Source organism: Mandrillus leucophaeus, unplaced genomic scaffold (genome assembly GCF_000951045.1).
Source record: "Mandrillus leucophaeus isolate KB7577 unplaced genomic scaffold, Mleu.le_1.0 Scaffold321, whole genome shotgun sequence".
Lineage (NCBI taxonomy): Eukaryota > Metazoa > Chordata > Mammalia > Primates > Cercopithecidae > Mandrillus > Mandrillus leucophaeus.
In genome coordinates this window covers 1,728,451-1,749,118 of record NW_012103377.1, presented here as the reverse complement: position 1 = coordinate 1,749,118, position 20,668 = coordinate 1,728,451, and the positions used below count along the sequence as shown (strand labels likewise).

Below are 20,668 nucleotides of genomic sequence, written 5' to 3'. Positions count from 1 at the left end.
AATCACTTTAAGGGAGATTTATTACACTGCCCATGGGAACAAACAATGCACTAAATATTACACTTAGGCATGCTTTCAATACCACTCCTTTTCTAGCCTATTCTGAATCTTTTCCCAAAGTCTTTCTTCGACGCTTATCAAAACTCTCTCTTGTCTTTAAATTCCTCTAAGTTCTTCTTTCTTCCAAAATAACCTTTTATAATTTGAAATATTTTGTAACTAGGAGTTCTTTTAATCAAAATTCACTGGGCCATGCTTCGAGAAGAATTGATAAAAACGCGCTTTCACAGCTTAAAATCATTGAAGACATTTTTCTCACAATTAATCCCAAAGCATCAAAACAAACATTTAGCATATGATTAGGCTGTGAAAGTAGCCTCCTAGGGGGGTGTGTGTGTGTGTGTGTGTGTGTGTGTGTTTACATATTTATGTAAAGGAATTCAAATTATTTCAGCCAAACATAATTCAATGAAATGTTTTCTGATCCTGTGGGTTGGTACCCATGAAGAGATGTGGGGCAAGGAGCCACTGAGAATTAGGATTCTCAACTCATGCTCTGTGCTAATGAAAGGACTTTGACAGCTGGTGCCCCTCAGACATTTTTTTTAAAAGCATAATATCCCACTCATCCAAGCACATGCACAGCAAAGTGTCTTAACAGATAATCTATTTAGAACAGATTTGAGAGAAAATATATCAGGATCATGGAGAAGGTAGTGAGTTGTAGTGGCACAGCTACAGTATAACAACTGTCTGAATGTTAAATTCTAGCTTCTTTACAGATGAAATGTCCTTCATTCATCAGATATGTCATAATGGCTATCTATACTCTTGAGAGAGTCCACTCAGTGCTAAGCACAGTCGTAGATGTACTAGTTTACTTAACACTCAACTACATATTTGTCACTGGCCTCAATTTGCACACGGGCCACATTTTATACAGAGAAAGCAAAGCCACCATGAGGATAAGCTGCTGGTGAGTCAAAACTAAGGACCTGTGTAGCTACCACTGAAACAGTACCATGATGCCATTTTTAAAAAGACAGTGATGAGCCCCGCCCTTCCTCCTACCTACATGGTCTCCCTGAGCCCCAGTTTTCTTATCTGTAAAGTGACTTGTTGAGAGAATTTAAGGTGTGAAGCCCTGACACGTGGTAATAGCTCATTTAAGTCCCTTAGTCCAACCACACCCTCAACTGCCTTGTTTTCTTATCTTACTAGATTACACATACTTGTACATATCTGAAATTGAGCATTGGTGACTTTTAGGGGTGGGGCAGTAAAAGCACAAATTCAAAAATTAGTTGCTAACAAGAACCTTAGTCATTCAGATGCCTAGAGGTGTATGGTGAGGGGCCAAGAGCACAGGTTCTGGAGCCAGACTGCCTGGTGTAGCCCAGCTCTGCCTATTACTATGTGTGTGACATTGGGCAAGTGACTTGACTTCTCTGTATTTCCTCATCTGTAAAATGAAGCTAGTACTTACACCTACTTTGTAATTTGCTGCAAGGATTAAATAAGTTTATCTGTATAAAGAGCCTAGAATTGTGCCTGGCATGTAGTAGGGGCAGTTAAATTAGTGCTTGTATTCTCATGCGTATTTTGATGACAAGCATTCAGCACCTGGGCACAGCAAATTCAATATGGAGCAAGGTGTGTAGAATAAATCCCATTGTTCTGCTTTAGCATGATTCCCATATATCCAAGCCAGGCTCTTACAGTTATAGCTCCCTTCCCATACATGTAGGCGAGGAAAGCCAGAGAAAACAAGGACCCTCAAGGTAAACCTCTTGTCTTTTATGGTAGAGAGTGATTTAATTGGATAAAGAGATCATTTAGCTGCCCTGCAAATCAGCATCAGAGGAGGAGTCAGCAGAGGATATCTGCATTTGGAATTGCACCTTAGTTCACTTTTTATGTTACATTTTCAAGAAGGAAACTGAACAGGGGACCTATATAAGATTTCCCAAAAGTATAGACCAATTGGGTCACAAATAAAGAACACGTGGAAAGAACACTGGTGCTTTAATGCAGCATTTCTCAAACGTCAGCTGCATCAGAATTCTTAAGAAGGCTTGTGAAAACCCAAATTCCTGGGCTCCACCCCAGAAATTCTGAGTTACCAGGTCCGTGTGGGGCTAAGAATTTTCATTTCTGACAAGCTCCCAGGTTGTGCTGCTGCTGTTGTTCTAGGGGCCACATTGTGAGAACCACTGGTCAAATGTGTGTTTCACATTCCTACTACCTATTTCTGATCTAGGTTTATAACATTTAATTTGAACTGTTTAGCTTACAGATGGAATGTCTACCCTCTCCAAAAAACAAAAATAGAAATATTTGATTAATAAATACTGTCATTTTTTTCCCCACAGTTGCATGCTGCTGTCACCAAGATCCAGGTTCCAAGGCCTGGTTTTAATTACACGTTTGCCCATATATGTATCCTGAATAATGATAAGACTTGCATCGTGGATGACATAGTGCACGTCCTGGAAGAGCTAAAGAATGCTCGGGCCACCAATCGGACCAATTTTGCTATCACATACCCAATCACTCACTTAAAGGACGGGAGGGCTGTGTACAATGGGCACCAGCTTGGGGGCGTCACTGTGCACAGCAAAGACCGGGTGAAATCTGCAGAGGCCATCCAGCTCACCTACTACCTGCAGTCAATCAACAGTCTAAATGACATGGTGGCCGAGAGGTGGGAGTCCAGCTTCTGCGACACTGTCAGACTGTTTCAGAAATCCAACAGCAAAGTCAAAATGTACCCTTACACGTCCTCCTCACTGAGGGAAGATTTCCAGAAGACCAGCCGCGTATCAGAACGTTACCTGGTCACCAGCCTGATCCTGGTGGTTACCATGGCCATCCTTTGCTGCTCTATGCAGGACTGCGTCCGCAGCAAACCCTGGCTAGGCCTGCTCGGATTGGTGACCATAAGCCTGGCCACTCTCACTGCAGCTGGGATCATCAATCTTACTGGTGGGAAATATAATTCCACCTTCCTGGGAGTCCCTTTCATCATGCTAGGTAATTACTACCCTTCATTTTTCTGTTTCCTCCTGCTGGTGGTGTTGACTGGGTTCCTAAAAGGCCAGGAATAGCCATCTAACAACTTTGTTTCATTTATAGTATCTTCATTTTGCCCAAAAGTCCTGGGACCAACTCTATAAAGTGCTGGTAATCAGCCAAAAACAACCTAATCTGGTAAATGTGCCAGAAGTTCAAAGTCCTAGGTTCTAGCACTGACTCTCCATTGAGCAGCCATGTGGTGTTTAGCAGGTATTAATCTTCTCTGTGTCCCAGTGGCTTAGGTTGGGCTTCCCCATAAGCAGGGCCCTGAGACAAAGATTTGGATACAAGTAGTGTATTTGGAAGGTGAGCCCAGGAAGCACCAGTATGGGCGTGAGGAAGTGAGACAGGAAGGCAGGCAGTTGAAGGTATGTTAATGAGCCCAAGGTATATTACATTCTGCCCATTGCTGGGGACCTTTGGGAGACCTTGTAAAACACACTTCAGAGAGGTCCTCCCCCGGTGTGAGGAATTTGGGCTATTTTCCCACAGATGGCTTGTGATTAATTGAGGGCTGCTCCCCAGGCCAGTTAACTCCCAGCACTTCCCAGGGAAGACCGAGCACACTCCTGCAGCCAGAGAAATCCTTCAGGTGACTTTGTAGTCAAGCCTTCAGCAAGCTCAAGAATGGGGAATGGGAGGGCATGCTGAGAGTGTCTGCTACTCTCAGTTTCCCCACCTTATGAATAGAGTGGATGTGAGCATCACACAAAAGGACATGATAAATGTATAAGAACTTTGAGAGTGACATGTGAGAAACCATTAGGAAGTAACTTTTTTTCCTATTCTTACTATGAACTCAGGAGAATATTTTAAAGCGATGCTGATGGTGACAGCGTGCTTCCAGTGTGTTCACTCATAGGGGCTGCAGGAACTCCCTGATAGAGATTAATGGTCAAAACAAAGCCATAGTGGCCATAACATCGGTTGCCCTGTCCATCTGTTATCAAAAATGGCATGCCCAGCAAGCCTGATGGCAGGGTTCTTGCGGGCCAAGGATTCAAGAGGTTCACTTTCCCCCTTTTCTATAGCAGCTTCTTATCAATTCCTTTAACAAAATTAAAATGTCATTTGGAATCATTGTTAACATGACAAATGAAGTGGCACTTTTTTGTTAACTAAGAAATAACCACTGTTGAGTTCATTAGTGTGCCTTATGCCCTGTTTTAGAGTAGTAGAAAAGAATTTCCTCAGGAAATCTCAGCTGTGTTATGGGCACATGATAAGCAGGGCTGGTGGGGCTGCAAAGACACAGAATTACATTCGGCCCTCGATTCTCTGTGGCCTGAGGAATTGAAACCTAGTCAATAAACATATACTGGTAGCTTTTGTGAAAAGCTGGGCACCGTAAGGAGACTGAGCAGCCTGATAATTTGATAATGTACTTGTCACTGCTGAAAACAACAGAGAAGAAGGCTGCTGTACCTCCTCCTGAATTCAGTTTATTAAGAAAGCAGCATAACTTGCCTCTTTACAATAACCCCAAGACCATGTGGGTTGACTGTGGAATACAGGGTGGTTCCTTGAAGAGTGAGTAGGACTGAGTATTAGTAGCTTCCACAGAGGCCTGTATCAAGGTTGAAATTAAGATGTTTTGCTCACGATTAGTCACAATCTTGAATGTTTTGGGGGTTATGGGAAGGGTTTTCATTTCATTTGTTTTTTAGCTTTTCATTTTCTTGCTGCTTTTGTGGGAGGAAGAGAAATAGGAGTAAGAAAAGAGTGGAGAACTGAAGGGAGATCGTGAGGTTCTTAAGGTGAGGCAAAAGGACGCTGGAGCTAGAAAAAGGACAATCAGTGCTGATTTTATGACATTCCAGGTTGTTACCAGTGAGCTCAAAGCATGTTAGAATATTTAAAACTTCTGAAAAATTAATTTACTAAGTAAAATAAAATTATAATATTTAAAGTTTCTTAAAATTAATTTTAAGTAAAGTAAAATAGCAGTATTCAAAACTTAATTTTATTAAAAATGAAATTGTAATATTCAAAACTTCTTAAATTAGTTTTATAAAGTAAATTGAAATATTTAAAATTCCTTAAAACTTACTTTTTTGTACTTTTTAAAGAGGTTTTAAATATTGTAAGGGAAAGTCAACACAAAACAGACTATGGCAGATAGTATTGGTGCAGGGATGTAAGAGATGGTAGGATGGAAAGATGCTGTTAGCAGGGAAGTGTCTTTAAAAAACAAATCCAGAAATAGTAATGCCACAGATCCACAGACTGAGTATCACTGAACTTTACATCAGAGTTCAATTCAGAAAAAATCTGGCATTTGCAGTGAAAGAGACCATGCACCACAGGTGCCCAATAAGCCCTTGTTTGCAATTTGTGAGGAATGTTATGTGTATTGATTTGATGGCAGTTTTCCCTGCTGACAATCAGTGTGCAACCTTTCTGTACATTCTCAGCCCAAAGCGTTCTCAAATTACTTAGTCATAACATGAAAGGAAGCTACATGTTTTAGTAGCTAAGGCCCATTTGCAATAAATACTTTGCACGATGTAATGGGTGCTTAATATGCTCATAAAGCTAACAGTGCCTGGATTTAGGATGGTCGCCCTCCTGTATTTCTCAGATAAACTCTTCATTTTTAAGAGTTTATAAAATGAAATATAAGCAAGAGCTGCTTCATAAATGTTGCATTCAAGGCCATCGCTTAATTCTGGGTTTTTTTGATGACCATTCCTAAAATACCAGTAAATATTTCAAATGACTAAGAAGAAATTCAGTGCTAAGGGTTTTGGCACTACAAAAAACTGTTCGGTATTTAAATTTTCCTGTCTATAGCTTAAAATGGCTATGCTTAACCTAAGTAGATTTAAGCAAAACTTGATTTAGTATGTTATATAAATACAATATCAAATCAAAAAGCCTCATTTAAAAGGTAAAGTATCTTAGAAAAAGTCTCAAACAGACATTTCCTTGGCTGTCAGTAGGTCTACAATGTGATAAACATCATAGATTTAAAATTCAACAAACTGAACATTGTCAGTGTGATTCTGGTCACATAGGCCAAATCCAGCCAAATGCCAAAATGACACTAGATTTAGAATGGAAAAATTTAAGATCACGTGTGAAGCAGTATTAACCTGACAAAATTCCAGAAGAGGAAAGAATTTGGATAAACTCTTAAGAGTTCACCATAATGGGATGTGACTGTGTGTTTCTAGCCAAGATGATATGTGACAGTTCTGGCAATAAGAATATATCCTACACAGATGAATCATTTTGGCAATGATGTAAGCATAGATACATCATGATTTAGAATGTTTTTAATCAGTGTTGTACATACTAGACAATCCCACTTCTGCCAAAACCTCTGTCCAGATGAGTCATATCAGTTTATTTAGAGCTGAAATCCTAAAAGGTCTACAGTATTATAAATGTTCATCGACATTTTTTAGTTACTCTAATTTGGAGAAGAGTTTATTTGGTCTATACCCTTATCGTGCATAAAATAATATCCCTTCTTTCCAAATATATTGATAACAAGTAGTGAGTTACTTGAATTGCTATTTGTGAATATATGATGCTAATTATTTTAATCTGTTATAGAATTTCCTTTAAAGGATGAAGATTTACACCATTATTCTCCAGTTGGGTATGATTTTTAAAATTGGCATAGGTTTTCTATGTGCAAGCTCTCCTTACAGACTTAATGTTTCCACAGCTTTGCTGATCAGATACAAATCAGGAAAGGGATAGAATGTTAGAGGATATAGAAGGGAACCAAAGGAAAGTTTTCTCCCTTCTGCATCTGGAAGATTTGTTGCTTCATGTACATCCTGTACAACTAAAAAGGAGAATTGAAGTCATAGTGAAAGAGTTTGGATATTAGTTTCTACATGTAATCTAGTTTATAAAGGTTGCTTTGCATTTATCAAGATACAAGAGCCCCAGAGATTTATGAGATGAAAAATACTCTTTAAGCCCTTTTTCAGATGTTTGGGATTTGAGGTCAGCGGTTAGATCCAGGGTATCCTCTTCCTTTTGAATTATCCAACCAGGCCACTCAGATTCAAGGATGTGAAAGGAAGAAAGAATTAGTGGATTATTTCTAATTTGCGGATTAGTGCTAGGAAAAGAATAATAGCAGGGAAGTTTGGCTTCTTTCAGCTGTGTATTTTAAGATTATTCATATGTAGCAGAAACCAGAAGATTGGGTTCCATTCTTCAAAAATGTGTTCTCATATGATGCCACTTGAAATGTAATGCAGTACATGGAGCTCATAAAAAGGGAAGGGTAAAAATACTCATGCAAAAAATTTAGTTCCAACTGAAAAATTGTAATTATTAATTATTTTTGCTCTAAACTTAAGCAAACCTGAAAGGTTTTGCTTTCCTGATGAGTATTCTGATATATTTCTAAAGTCACGAGAAAATGGGGGAAAAATCAGTCAGATAATAATAAAATTTAAGCCATATGAAATTGCCAATATCCAACCATTTTTGGCCTACAAATTTGGTACCACTATCTGGTCATTTTTGAACTACAAAAATGGTAATTTTGTGTGGTTCAGCCTAATACATTATTGTAGAAATCCATTATTTGTAACAATATGACAATTTACCTGATGAAGTAGAAGTATATTAGAATGTTGTAGAAATTCTTTGCTTAGATATAAATCAGTAATAGGTTCAGCATGTTATAGAGAAAAAAACTGATTGATAAGAGTTTTGTTGTTCACATTTTTGTGTACATCTATTTTTTAAAAAGACATTTTATTTTACAGTATTTCCAAAGTTTGTCTCCCGAATATCTTTTTTTTGTAATGGCCCATGGTCATTATGGGACTAATTTACAAGGAGATTATGTAATTTAGGCTTGTAATTTGTTCTTGCCCTTTTATTCTTATGCTCCACCAATCATATTAGGGTGAGAGTAGGTGGAAAGAAATAGATTTAGGGGAATGGAATAAAACAAGTTTTATTGTTCTATTTTTAACCATAAAGTAAGACAAGAACAGGACTTGGGGGCACAAATCCAGGAAGGCAGAACTCAGGCAGAGGAATACAAAGGGGCTTTGTCTTTGACCCAGGATTCCCAGATATCCCCTGGGTGGTCTCTCTACCCGGTCTTGCCCAGGGAATGAGGGAGTGACAGACCCTGTAAAGCTTGGGCAGCAGGAGGCAACATGAGGACACTCAACTAAACATAGACCCTGAGGAGGAATACCTAGCATCTACATTTGGACTAGACTCCCAGAAAGTCACAGCTGGGCAGTCTTGACCAGATGGATATACAGAAGCTCACAACCCAAACAGGTTCATAGTTATTGTCAAGGAAACCCTGCATTTCACCAAGGCTATTTTATTACTCAAGAACCAAAATATAGACAGATGGAGCCCAAGAGAGGGATTCTATAGCCCCTTCTCTACACTGATTGGTGTAGCAACACTAACATTATTTTGCCTCATCAGTAACATAAATTTCACATCAGCCTACTATTCATCTTGTGTGTATGTGTGTCTTTATAACTTATGTGCATAATATATATTATATATCACATTAGCTGTATTATATATCATATGCAATATGATATGTAGTAAGCTCATGTTATGTATTTATATGTATACAATGTGTTTATAACATATATTATGTAATATATATTGCTTGAATATTTAAATAGAAGTACTATATATTTCTCTGTATATATTATCTGGTATATAGAGTCCAACATTTTATATGTAAATATATAAAATATATTTGAATAAGATATGCCATATATACATGTTTATATATTACATCTGTATTCTATACAAAAAGAAATTACACAATGACCATAGCATATATTATGGGCCACATTTATACACACTGGTCTTATATAATGTACATACACACAATATTGAAATACTTTCTCTTTACACAAGGAAGAGCTATAAGCAAATTCATTTCTAGGGCTCTCTTTTGCAGCTATCTAGTAAAGAAAAATCATTTCTAAGACTAAAACCCAATGCTCTGATTAGAATTTTCAAAATGTGACAAGTATCTGGTACAAAGAATAAGATGTGTGTGTTCCCCCTGATGTGAGCATCTGTCTTTACTTAAACAGAGTACACCTTTATTCTTACTCTTAACTGTGAGACAAAACAGGCTGCGATAAACCAAACAATTCAGCTTAGAAAGTAAATGTTTATAACTGGCAAAGTGTAAATGTAACCCAATTAATGAACTTCTCCCTGAAAATAGATGTTACTCAACCCAGACATATATACACTTTAAATTTCTTCTTAAAAAAACACAAAAATCATGAATTTATGTGGGTGTCATTGAAAAACAGGCATCTTATAAACATGAGCTACTTAGTGAAGTTTTTCTAAGAATAAAATAGGCTTTAAGCAGATTTTGCTTATGGATTATAGTCTATGAATTTTTGAGAAGAATATAGTAATTTTATTTCCATATATGAAATTTAGCACTGCCCAGGCATGCTATAAACAGCTTCATTGACTCATGACATTAAATGTTTTCACGTTGAAACTGAAAGATCATCCATCAGCAAGCCATCCCATTTCCTCCTTCTTAGCCATTCCTTACTTTGAGGAACTCAGGATGAAGAAATCCTGCTAGTGTGAAAAGGATTAAAATGTGAGTAGCACCCAAAGGCATCTATCAGCTGCTGTGTTGTGGCTATGTACATTGGGACAGGTGGGAGAATCTGGGCCTGAAGAAAAATCTGACTTACAAAATCCAGAAGTATTGTACAAAGTAGATCGATTTGCCTATGATTATTCATTGAAAACAAAACAACAACACCACCACCACCAACAAATCACCCAGACTGTTTCCAATAGCAAAACCACTAAATACATTTAAAATATTATTCACTTTATGAGCAACTTTCCAGAAGTATATCTACTGGGTAAAGAAAGGTTAACTCTCAACTATTTGTTAGTGGATTCTGTCTTACTGGATTATAAACAACCCTGAAGGCTTTGATCAGGCCCCAAAAAGTTCTGGGTGACAGTAAGATTTAATCTCGAGGGTGCTTGATAGTCACCCTCAGTGATGGGAGGATTGGCCAGTTGAGTTTTTTTCCACCATTAGTGTTATTTATCATCTGTGCTTCTTTTTCTCTTCATTAGCTGCAAAGTCTGAGAGTTAACAACACATTCAGATATAAAAATTCTTTTGAAAAGAAGAAAAATTATTAGCCTAAATTTTTTTTTTTTTTTTTTTTTGAGGGAGTCTTACTCTGTTGCCCAGGCTGGAGTGCAGTGACGCGATCTCACTGCAAGCTCCACCTCCTGGGTTCACGCCATTCTCCTGCCTCAGCCTCCTGAATAGCTGGGACTACAGGCACCCACCACCACGCCTGGCTAATTTTTTGTATTTTTAGTAGAAACGGGGTTTCACCGTGTTACCCAGGATGGTCTCAAACTCCTGACCTCGTGATCCACCCGCCTCGGCCTCTGAAAGTGCTGGGATTACAGGCATGAGCCACCGCACCCGGCCTAGCCTAAATTCTTTAATATTTTATTTTATTAGATGACAACCCCAAAGTTTACTGCAAATAAAATTAATAAAAGCAGTTTTTTTAAAATCACACTCCTGGCCCAAATTTTGCCTCAGCATTAGTGAAGAACCCTACTGGCCTGACTAAAACCTCGAGCTGCCTCAGAGTATTCACTCATGAATAATTAGAACTTGGCGCTCTCTTCTCTCTCTCTCTCTCTCTCTCTATATGTGTGTGTGTGTTTTCACATACTAATAGGCATTTGTTCTTATGCATGTAACAATACAGACATGCAGTGTAACAAAAATAGAAACAAACATCTTGAATATGCTTTTAAAGGACAAGAGAATGCTTTAAAAGCATTTTTATCTTCAAAATCTGATGGAATCAAGATGTGTTTAACAGTTCCCGTTGGCAACTCCTCAGTCTTACACTGTGACTGTAAAAGAAGGAATCCCCTGGGATGTTGTATCATCCAGGATAATCCTTAGAATGTCAGGATGTCAGGATGTTGAGGTTCCTGATATCCTCACTATGATATAGTCTTTTACCTCAAGGTCTCAGGCTGTGACCTGGCCCTCAAATGATGAGTCATGACTCCCATTACCACCATAGGGTCCCTAGTGACCAAAATCAAAATCTGTATTTAGGTAGCTCCGCCCTGCCCCCACCCCATGAGTTCTGTCACCAGGGAGTCCTTGTGAACAGACTTGGGACTTTGCAGATGGGAAATTGTTATTTGCCAAAGTTATTCTTTATGCCAATGACATAGGCCCACTGGTCAGATTTCACAGAGAAGCTTATAGAACTCCTACTTTGTGGAGAAGTTTTTAAACCTAGAGTGCAAAGCAAACAGCAGTACTTTTGCTTTTAAAATACCTTTTTAAAAAGTAGGAAACAATAGTCAGACCTCTGAAAAGTATCTTCAGTCCACATGCAGTATCTGTTTGCCCACGTCTGCAAGATTTGGTGTTAGAGTTCCGCTTGCTGGACTACAGCCCCAGAATTAAGAGAGTGGGCTGGGCGCAGTGGCTCACGCCTGTAATCCCAGCGCTTTGGGAGGCTGAGGCAGGCGGATCACCTGAGGTCAGGAGTTCAAGACCAGCCTGGCCAATATGGTGAAACCCCGTCTCTACTAAAAATACAAAAATTACCCAGGCATGGTGGCGCGTGCCTGTAATCCCAGCTACCCGGGAGGCTGAGGCAGGGGAATCACTGGAATTTAGGAGGCAGAGGCTGCAGTGAACCGAGATTACGCCACTGCACTCCACCCTGGGAGATCGAGTGAGACTCCATCTCAAAAAAAAAAAAATAGAGCAATGAATGATGGTGATGCTAAAGAATGGAGCCATCCACTGAAAGAGGAAAGTGGAGAGGAACAGAACCTACCAAAATCTATCTTCTCTGCCTCTCCTTGACTCCAAGTGGCTCAGTTTCTGGAGTGCTAGTAAAAGATAAGATCAGACCTGACTGGAGGAAAAACTGAAGAAATTCATCTCTGTGAAATTCTCCTACCTGCCATTTCCTCTTTATTCCATCCCCACTTCCATTCTCTGTCCCATTCCCCAGACCTAAGAGAAGCTGCTTCAGTAGACCACTGTCCCAGAGGAGTTTGCATTTAAAAGAATACCCTTGAAAGTTCCAAGGGGAACTCAGGTATAGTTCCAGCATTCTGGAGGGCAGGATGGTCCTCATGTCCTAGGGCTTTTGGAATGTGTCTCCCCTTGAATCCAGGCCAGAAAACAGGGTCCTCACTGATGGGCTTTCCTATAGGATAACAGGCCAACCTCTTCAGCAAAAATACCCAGCTGTAAGCCAGGACTACTGCCAGCCAGGCACTCCAGGCTGCTAATCCTTAAGAGGTAACCACAGCTGTGTTGGCACTTGTCCCTCCCTTGACTGACAAAGCTTCAGGAAGGAGGCCCAGTTATGGTATCAGCAATTGTTCCAGAAATCCAAAGGGCTCTTGTAAGATGCTGTGGAACTCCAGTTTGGGGTTTCGGGTGTAGGAATCTGCTAGAGAGGTGTGGCTTGAGAAAGAGAAATCTGACCTATCAGGAATGGTGGTAGGGGCCTTTGGAGGCAAAGCCAGGGATAACTAGCAATAAATGCTGAGTGATCAGTTAGAACAAATTCTTTCTCAGGGCCTCTTCTGATTTCTCTGAGTGGCTGCATGTACACACCTGTAGCAAGAAGAACTAAGGAAAGGCATTGTTTCCAAAACCCCAAGAATAAAATTAGAATTCTCTTTGGAGCTGCCCCTAAACCAAGAACATACGCAAAAAGAGCCAGGACTCAGTATAAAAGATCAAACTATAGAAGGACAAGGCATTTAAAATGCAGCAACAGAACTCAAGAGAGAAGCCAACAGCCTACCTCCACCTTTCCTTGATTTTGATTACTTTCATTCTGGGCCCTGGAGCCTCAGTCTTGTCACCTAATATCTCTGTTAATTCAAATTCCTTTTCTCAATTAGCTTCTAAGATTATTCAACAGCAAGGTAAGAAATTGATTCCTATTGTATTTTCCAAGAATCAGGGTCAGATAATGTCATTGTAAAACATCACACTGATTTTTAAAAGAACTGCAAAACAGATTTAAGTTCTATTATATGGCTAATTCTAATTCTGCTACATGCTTTATTTTCTTGCCATATTTAATGACTCAGTACTAAAACCCTGTTTTAATTTTTTGTGTGTTTCTGGCAAGTAAGTATCATTAAAAAATTATTTCCCATTTAGAGTGACCCCCTGAAGTGTGCTTTGCCCACCAAAGCTTACTTGCTCTACATGGCCCCAGAAAAAAAAAAAAAAAAGTCAATATTACTTCTTCAGGGACAGTGCCTCAGAGATATTCTCTTTTTACCCTCATTGTCAAGGGAATGGTTACTTAATCAAAGGTCAGTGGGTCCATCTTGAAAATATACTAGAAACAGATTTACTCATGTTCCGTCTCCAGACTAAATGTTAACTACCTAAGCATAATTAGCAACAGGATGCCAGTCAATGAGTGTACTTTTTACTTCATGTCTGGGGAGTTTAGGTGCCTTCATTTTAATAGGGGCCTTGGTGCTAGTTATCAAATTGACAGTCTTGACCTGACTTCTAAAAGTGGCTGTAAAACGATGCCTAGTAAATTAAGATAAATGCCAAATTCCTCTGAGGAAATAGGCCTAAATCATTACTGTGAAATGGGCATTCAGGTTTGGGGCCAGGACTTCACAATAAGGATATAAATACTAGCCTGGGCATGAGGGAAGATGTGCACTTAGCTATTGTACACACAAGATAACAGTGACTCACTTTATTCAGCATTATGCTTGGCTGGAGATTTTAAATTCCTTTTTAAAAACAAGACTATTGTACCACAGGGTAAAGATTTTATTATCCTCAATAATGGGATTGAATATGCCAAGGCATGGAAACAGGAAATTCAATCTGCTGATACTCAGTGCCAAGACAGGGGTTATCGAAATCCACAATGGGTCACTTTGGTGGGCTTTCCAATGTTGCAGTGGCCTGGAAACACAGGGACCTGAAGTAGGGAAATGTCTGACTCCAACTAGGAGAGGTGGTAGAAGTCATGCTAGATCAGGTTCCAGGCAGTAGTATGGAGTCAGAACATGGGCATTTACTGTACCTCTGCTATTTCAGTATCGCTGAAATACTAAACCGGGAGGCGAAGGCACTAAGCAGTTATGCAGAGGGGTTACTGATCTGGCTCTTTCCCACAGATGCCACTATCAAATAGTGCAGAGAAGCTAGCAGAGTCCCTGCTGACGTATTATATCACTGCTTGATAAGTCATGTATGAATAACCAAAATTGGTCAAACAGATCCCTGAAGACAAATTGCAAGTCATAAACCTTCAACCTGAATCCTAATTTTTATCAATAACCAGGAGAGTTCATATTTATCTTATTTTTTCTGTGTTTTCTTCACTGAAACTTCTTCACTCCTACTTATTTTGCTTCCCTCTTTCTCAGATTTATTGCTTCCTGCCCTGATATTTGGGGAGGGAAAAAAGAGGGGGCTGTGATTTAGTTTCCTGTCAAGACTCAAATTAAATACACTGCCTATTTATCACTAAAACCCGCCAGTTGGCCAATTTTAAATGAGGTGACGGGACATTAACTCAGAACCCTCTGCCCACTGTCTTCCTCTGCACTGACCCCTAGCCAGACTCGTGGGAATGGAAAGCAAAATGATGAGTGTCCAGATATCTTCTCTTCTCTGGAATGGTCCACCAACCAGACTTCACCAATACCCCCAAGCTATTAATGGGAAAAATCCCCAGGAGACATATGCACATGTTTAATCAGCTTTTATTCTTTTTAGAGTCAGGGTCTTGCTCTGCTACCCAGGCTGGAGTGCAGTGGCACAATCATAGCTCACTGCAGCCTCCAATTCCCAGGCTCAAGAGATCCACCTACCTCAGCCTCCCGAGTAGCTGAGACTACAGATATGAGCCACGATTCCTGGCTAAGTTCTTTCATTTTCTTTCTTTCTTTCTTTTTTTTTTTTTTTCTTGAGACAGGGTCTTGCTACATTGCCCAGGCTGGTATCAAACTCCTGGTCTCAAGTCATCTTCCTTCCTCAGTCTCCCAAGTTGCTAGGATTACAGGCATGAGCCACCATGCCTGGCTCTACTCAGCTTTCTATAGGCAAAAGTTCATCTAAGTGCAGTTTGGTTGGTGGAACACTCCAAAGAAGAGAACTTTCTTAAGCCAGAGGGAATATGAAGATCTTTGCTTCTCTAGCTGCCCTTTCATTATCTATTAACATTTATGATTCATCAAAACATGGCTCTATCTCCCCATAGGAGAAATCATTGGCATTCACATACCCATCACCACTAGGGTTGGTTACATTTGCCTTGACCCAGTAGTCCGTCATAATCAAGTTGATTTCCCTCTTAAGAGATTAGTCCTTTAAACTTCTGCTCTGGTCTTTTTCTGCCCCCTTAGGTCATGGATTATATGGGACTTTTGAAATGTTATCCTCCTGGAGGAAAACTAGAGAAGACCAACATGTTAAAGAGAGAACTGCAGCAGTCTATGCAGACTCCATGCTCTCCTTTTCTCTCACCACTGCCATGTACCTGGTCACCTTTGGCATAGGGGCCAGCCCTTTCACAAACATTGAGGCAGCCAGGATTTTCTGCTGCAATTCCTGTATTGCAATCTTCTTCAACTACCTCTATGTACTCTCGTTTTATGGTTCCAGCCTAGTGTTCACTGGCTACATAGAAAACAATTACCAGCATAGTATCTTCTGTAGAAAAGTCCCAAAGCCTGAGGCATTGCAGGAGAAGCCGGCATGGTACAGGTTTCTCCTGACAGCCAGATTCAGTGAGGACACAACCGAAGGCGAGGAAGCGAACACTTACGAGAGTCACCTATTGGTATGTTTCCTCAAACGCTATTACTGTGACTGGATAACCAACACCTATGTCAAGCCTTTTGTAGTTCTCTTTTACCTTATTTATATTTCCTTTGCCTTAATGGGCTATCTGCAGGTCAGTGAAGGGTCAGACCTTAGTAACATCGTAGCAACCGCGACACAAACCATTGAGTACACTACTGCCCAGCAAAAGTACTTTAGCAACTACAGTCCTGTGATTGGGTTTTACATATATGAGTCTATAGAATACTGGAACACTAGTGTCCAAGAAGATGTTCTAGAATACACCAAGGGGTTTGTGCGGATATCCTGGTTTGAGAGCTATTTAAATTACCTTCGGAAACTCAATGTATCCACTGGCTTGCCTAAGAAAAATTTCACAGACATGTTGAGGAATTCCTTTCTGAAAGCCCCTCAATTTTCACATTTTCAAGAGGACATCATCTTCTCTAAAAAATACAATGATGAGGTCGATGTAGTGGCCTCCAGAATGTTTCTGGTGGCCAAGACCATGGAAACAAACAGAGAAGAACTCTATGATCTCTTGGAAACCCTGAGGAGACTTTCTGTCACCTCCAAGGTGAAGTTCATCGTCTTCAATCCGTCCTTTGTGTACATGGATCGATATGCCTCCTCTCTGGGAGCCCCCCTGCACAACTCCTGCATCAGTGCTTTGTTCCTGCTCTTCTTCTCGGCATTCCTGGTGGCAGATTCACTGATTAACGTCTGGATCACTCTAACAGTTGTGTCCGTGGAGTTTGGAGTGATAGGTTTCATGACATTATGGAAAGTAGAACTGGACTGCATTTCTGTGCTATGCTTAATTTATGGAATTAATTACACAATTGACAATTGTGCTCCACTGTTATCCACATTTGTTCTGGGCAAGGATTTCACAAGAACTAAATGGGTAAAAAATGCCCTGGAAGTGCATGGGGTAGCTATTTTACAGAGTTACCTCTGCTATATTGTTGGTCTGATTCCTCTTGCAGCTGTGCCTTCAAATCTGACCTGTACACTGTTCAGGTGCTTGTTTTTAATAGCATTTGTCACCTTCTTTCACTGCTTTGCCATTTTACCTGTGATACTGACTTTCCTGCCACCCTCTAAGAAAAAAAGGAAAGAGAAGAAAAATCCTGAGAACCGGGAGGAAATTGAGTGTGTAGAAATGGTGGATATCGATAGTACCCGTGTGGTTGACCAAATTACAACAGTGTGATAATGTCTGCTTGGTATATTTTCACCTTAGGTCTTATCAAGACCAAAGAGATTATGTTAATGAAACAATTAAATTCAAAGTTGTTCTCTTTTTTAAAGATAGGAAACAGGCATTGCCAAAAAAAAAAAAAAAGTAAGAGACAATGGGAAGAAATGGGCATGGCATATTTTCAGTCTTTAAAACAAAAGAGTTGTTATGAGAATTCACACACACATACACACACACACACACACACACACACACACACACACGCGCTAGGAGACCTATAGTCTCTTAAACTAAGATCAAATAGAAGAAAGCTTATTAACAAGCAGGATCCTGTCTTATCCAAACTGCAGATGTTGCTGGCATTGTGACAAAACCCACTGATAGAAAGGTCAACTGCCAAGGCAGAAACAGCTTTTAAGCATTGTTCAAACAATAAGGCTTCCAGAACTTCTGTAGAGCAGTAGCTCCAGCCATGGTCTGTGGTTTGAGGTTTTAGCTGTCTCACCTAGCTCCCTAACACCAAAGGAGATGCTCTGAAAGTTCTGACCAGCAAAAGCAAGCCAGAGCCTTGGAAACTGATACGTGGTAGAGTGGCCATCACTCATGGACTAAAATTGTTTCACCCCTAAATTCACCCAGGTGAAGCAGTTTTGTTGTCTAGAATGAAATTATCATATTCCCCCACTGGTATGCTTTTAACATTTGTATAGTTTGGTTTGGTTAAAACACCTTAAAACCAATGACAGCTCCAGCACTGCAGAACTGGTGTGATTCTATTTTGGAAGAGCTTGTCACTTGTCACCAAATGGGTCTGCTTTATTAGTTACAGCTCTTGGCAGGAGGATCCAGGGACCCAAAACCACAGAGCCAAACCCAAATACCTGGCATGATGGAGCAAAAGCAGGTGTCTACTTGGACCCAGATATAGTGTCTCCATTTTAACAACGACAACAAAATAGCCAGCTGGTACAGCTGTTTGTGGTTGGCCCTACATGCATTTTTTGCATGGATACCCAGAAACATCTGCCCACGCATAACTGAGGGAAAAAAATGAACACTGAAATAGTAATTTGCTGTTGCTTCCAACTTGTAGTGCCAGTCTGCCTTTGCTATGAAACACACCTGCTCAGAGACAGAGAGGGGAAGATCTTTGGTAAGTCTAAGTCCTGACACTGAGAAGCTTTGTAGAAGTGCAGGGAGATAAAGGGCCAAAAGGGAGACAGATGGAAAAGACTGGACAAAGTATTCACTAATACAAATCTATCAATGATGGCAGTCCAATTCTCTTACTAAACTGGCTGCACCTCACCTTGCTGGTTCCCCCCACACCTTTTTTGATGTCCTTCTACTTCATCATAGCAAGGCCCTTCTGTGTATTAACAAGCCTAGATATTTACACTCTTGACTTCCAGTATCTACAGAAGAATGGTTCATAGATCTAAACAGAAATGGGTTAGATCTAAAAAGGCTGTATACGTTGTCCAGGCCCCTGCATTTCTTTAAATTTATAAAAATGAAGCTAAAACCTGGTTACATTTATAGCAAATATCTACAGTATTTTTCCCTTTTGGAGATGTAGCTTATTTAGACATCTATAGTGGTAAGCATTTCCCAAAAGCATCTTACCTTTCTGCACCTTAGCAGACATGCTGTGCAAGTTACCCATCTTCTGCAGAGGAGGAAACTGAGACCTAGGAGAATAAAGTGACTCACTCAGGTCACACCACTAAAGGATTTTCATCATTTCAGCATACCTAAGACAGGGCAGGCCAATTTTCAGTTTTCTCATAAGATGGCTATTACTCCTCTCAAAATGCATTTCCAAAGAAGGAACATAGGACTTTATTGGCCACAGGGCAGACATTTTTTTAGTGTCTGGGATTAAAATGTTTGAGGTTTAGGTTTGCCGTTGTCTTTCCAAAACAGCAAAAAAGCCCAAATAATTCAGATGTAACCATACCAAGTGCAAACCTATGCTTTCTATTTCATGTACTGTTGTCCATACAGTTCTAAATACATGTGCAGGGGATTGTAGCTAATGCATTACGCACTTGCTCAGTCTCCCCTGCAGACACACTAAGTGATAATACAAGTGTTATGCACTCAACTAGAAGATAATAAGCTTTAATCTGAGGACAAGTACAGTCCTCACAAAAGGGCAAGTTTGCATAATAGATCTTCGATCAATTCTGTCTCCAAGGGGCCTGCAACTAGGCTATTATTTATAAACACAACTGAAGAGGGGATTGGTTTTATTCTTAAATCATATGTTGCTAAATCATTTTCTGAACAGTGTGTTCTAAATCAGTCATTGATTTAGTGTCAGCCACGTGGAGCACCTCGGCTTAAAGCGACTCCACAAAACTGACACAACACACACACCAATTAAATGGATTTTGTTGAGAATTTAATCATTCAATTTGGTCAACCAGAATGACTTACTGTGGAACTTTGTTTTATGACAGATAGTAGTTTTCCAAGTTGATTGAGTCTCTGTATACCCTGGGATATTGTATTTTTTAATGAAGGGCATTTTCAAACTTGTCAACTTCTCTTTTCAGCACTTGAAATGAAGGCTTATGGAATTCTGACTGTGAAATGAATTTTTCTATTGGGAGATTATGCATGCCAAGCTTTATTATTTATTGTTAGATAATTATTATTTATTTGTTAATACTGATTATTGATTATTGCTCTGCCGCATTGGTTTAGCCCCACTGTGGAGAAGACACTTTAGAAGTAACTCAGAATCACATCCCCATAAAATCTAAGTCTTTACTTCATCAAGTTTTACTTTTTGAAGTACTATAAAGAGGGAAAAATTGATCCCTGCAAACACTTGAAGAAGCGGTGTTTTTTTCTTTCAATTAATTCCAACCAAGACATTAACGTCCACTTGACCAAAGAAACTTATTTGATTGGTTTTGAGTTGGTGTTTGTTGTTTGTTTACCAAAGAAAATATTCCATTCATCAAAAATATTTCTCCTGGTCAACTAAAAAACTGTCATACTGGGATTTTTTTAGCCATTCATAAAGAAAATTTTTAAAAGTCAGGGTAGGCCGGGCGCGGTGGCTCAAGCCTGTAATCCCAGCACTTTGGGAGGCCGAGACGGGCGGATCACGAGGTCAGGAGATCAAGACCATCCTGGCTACACGGTGAAACCCCGTCTCTACTAAAAAATACAAAAAACTAGCCGGGCGAGGTGGCGGGCGCCTGTGGTCCCAGCTACTCGGGAGGCTGAGGCAGGAGAATGGCGTAAACCCAGGAGGCGGAGCTTGCAGTGAGCTGAGATCCGGCCATTGCACTCCGGGCTGGGCGACAGAGCGAGACTCCGTCTCAAAAAAAAAAAAAAAAAATGTCAGGGTAAGGGTGATATTCTCTCATTTAGTGAAACTCAGAAGAAGATGTAAATTCACAAGGAATGTGGCGTTTGCAAGAAAAAAAGTGATACTTGAAATAGGGCATTATTGTTTAGCCTACAGCAACATTCCAACAAGTAGCATCAGGGCTCCTCAGGTT

At 40.0% G+C, this 20,668-nt stretch overlaps 1 protein-coding gene across 1 annotated transcript; it reads left to right on the top strand.

Moving 5' to 3' along the window:
- The first annotated feature begins 815 nt into the window (after positions 1-815).
- On the top strand, positions 816-19,764 carry PTCHD1 (patched domain containing 1). The gene is made up of 4 exons (XM_011988038.1): positions 816-976; positions 1,748-1,781; positions 2,373-3,033; positions 15,505-19,764. The coding sequence occupies exons 1-4, from the start codon at positions 816-818 to the stop codon at positions 17,157-17,159; spliced, it is 2,511 nt and encodes an 836-aa protein (XP_011843428.1). The 3' UTR covers positions 17,160-19,764.
- Positions 19,765-20,668: the final 904 nt, after the last annotated feature.

Excerpts from the sequence above, each read along its gene's own strand:
- PTCHD1 (XM_011988038.1), top strand. The coding sequence starts at position 816 with ATGGCTATCTATACTCTTGAGAGAGTCCACTCAGTGCTAAGCACAGTC. Across the intron at positions 977-1,747 it reads ACCATGAGGATAAGCTGCTG|GCGAGGAAAGCCAGAGAAAA; the intron begins GTGAGTCAAAAC and ends CCATACATGTAG. Across the intron at positions 3,034-15,504 it reads AGTCCCTTTCATCATGCTAG|GTCATGGATTATATGGGACT; the intron begins GTAATTACTACC and ends CTGCCCCCTTAG.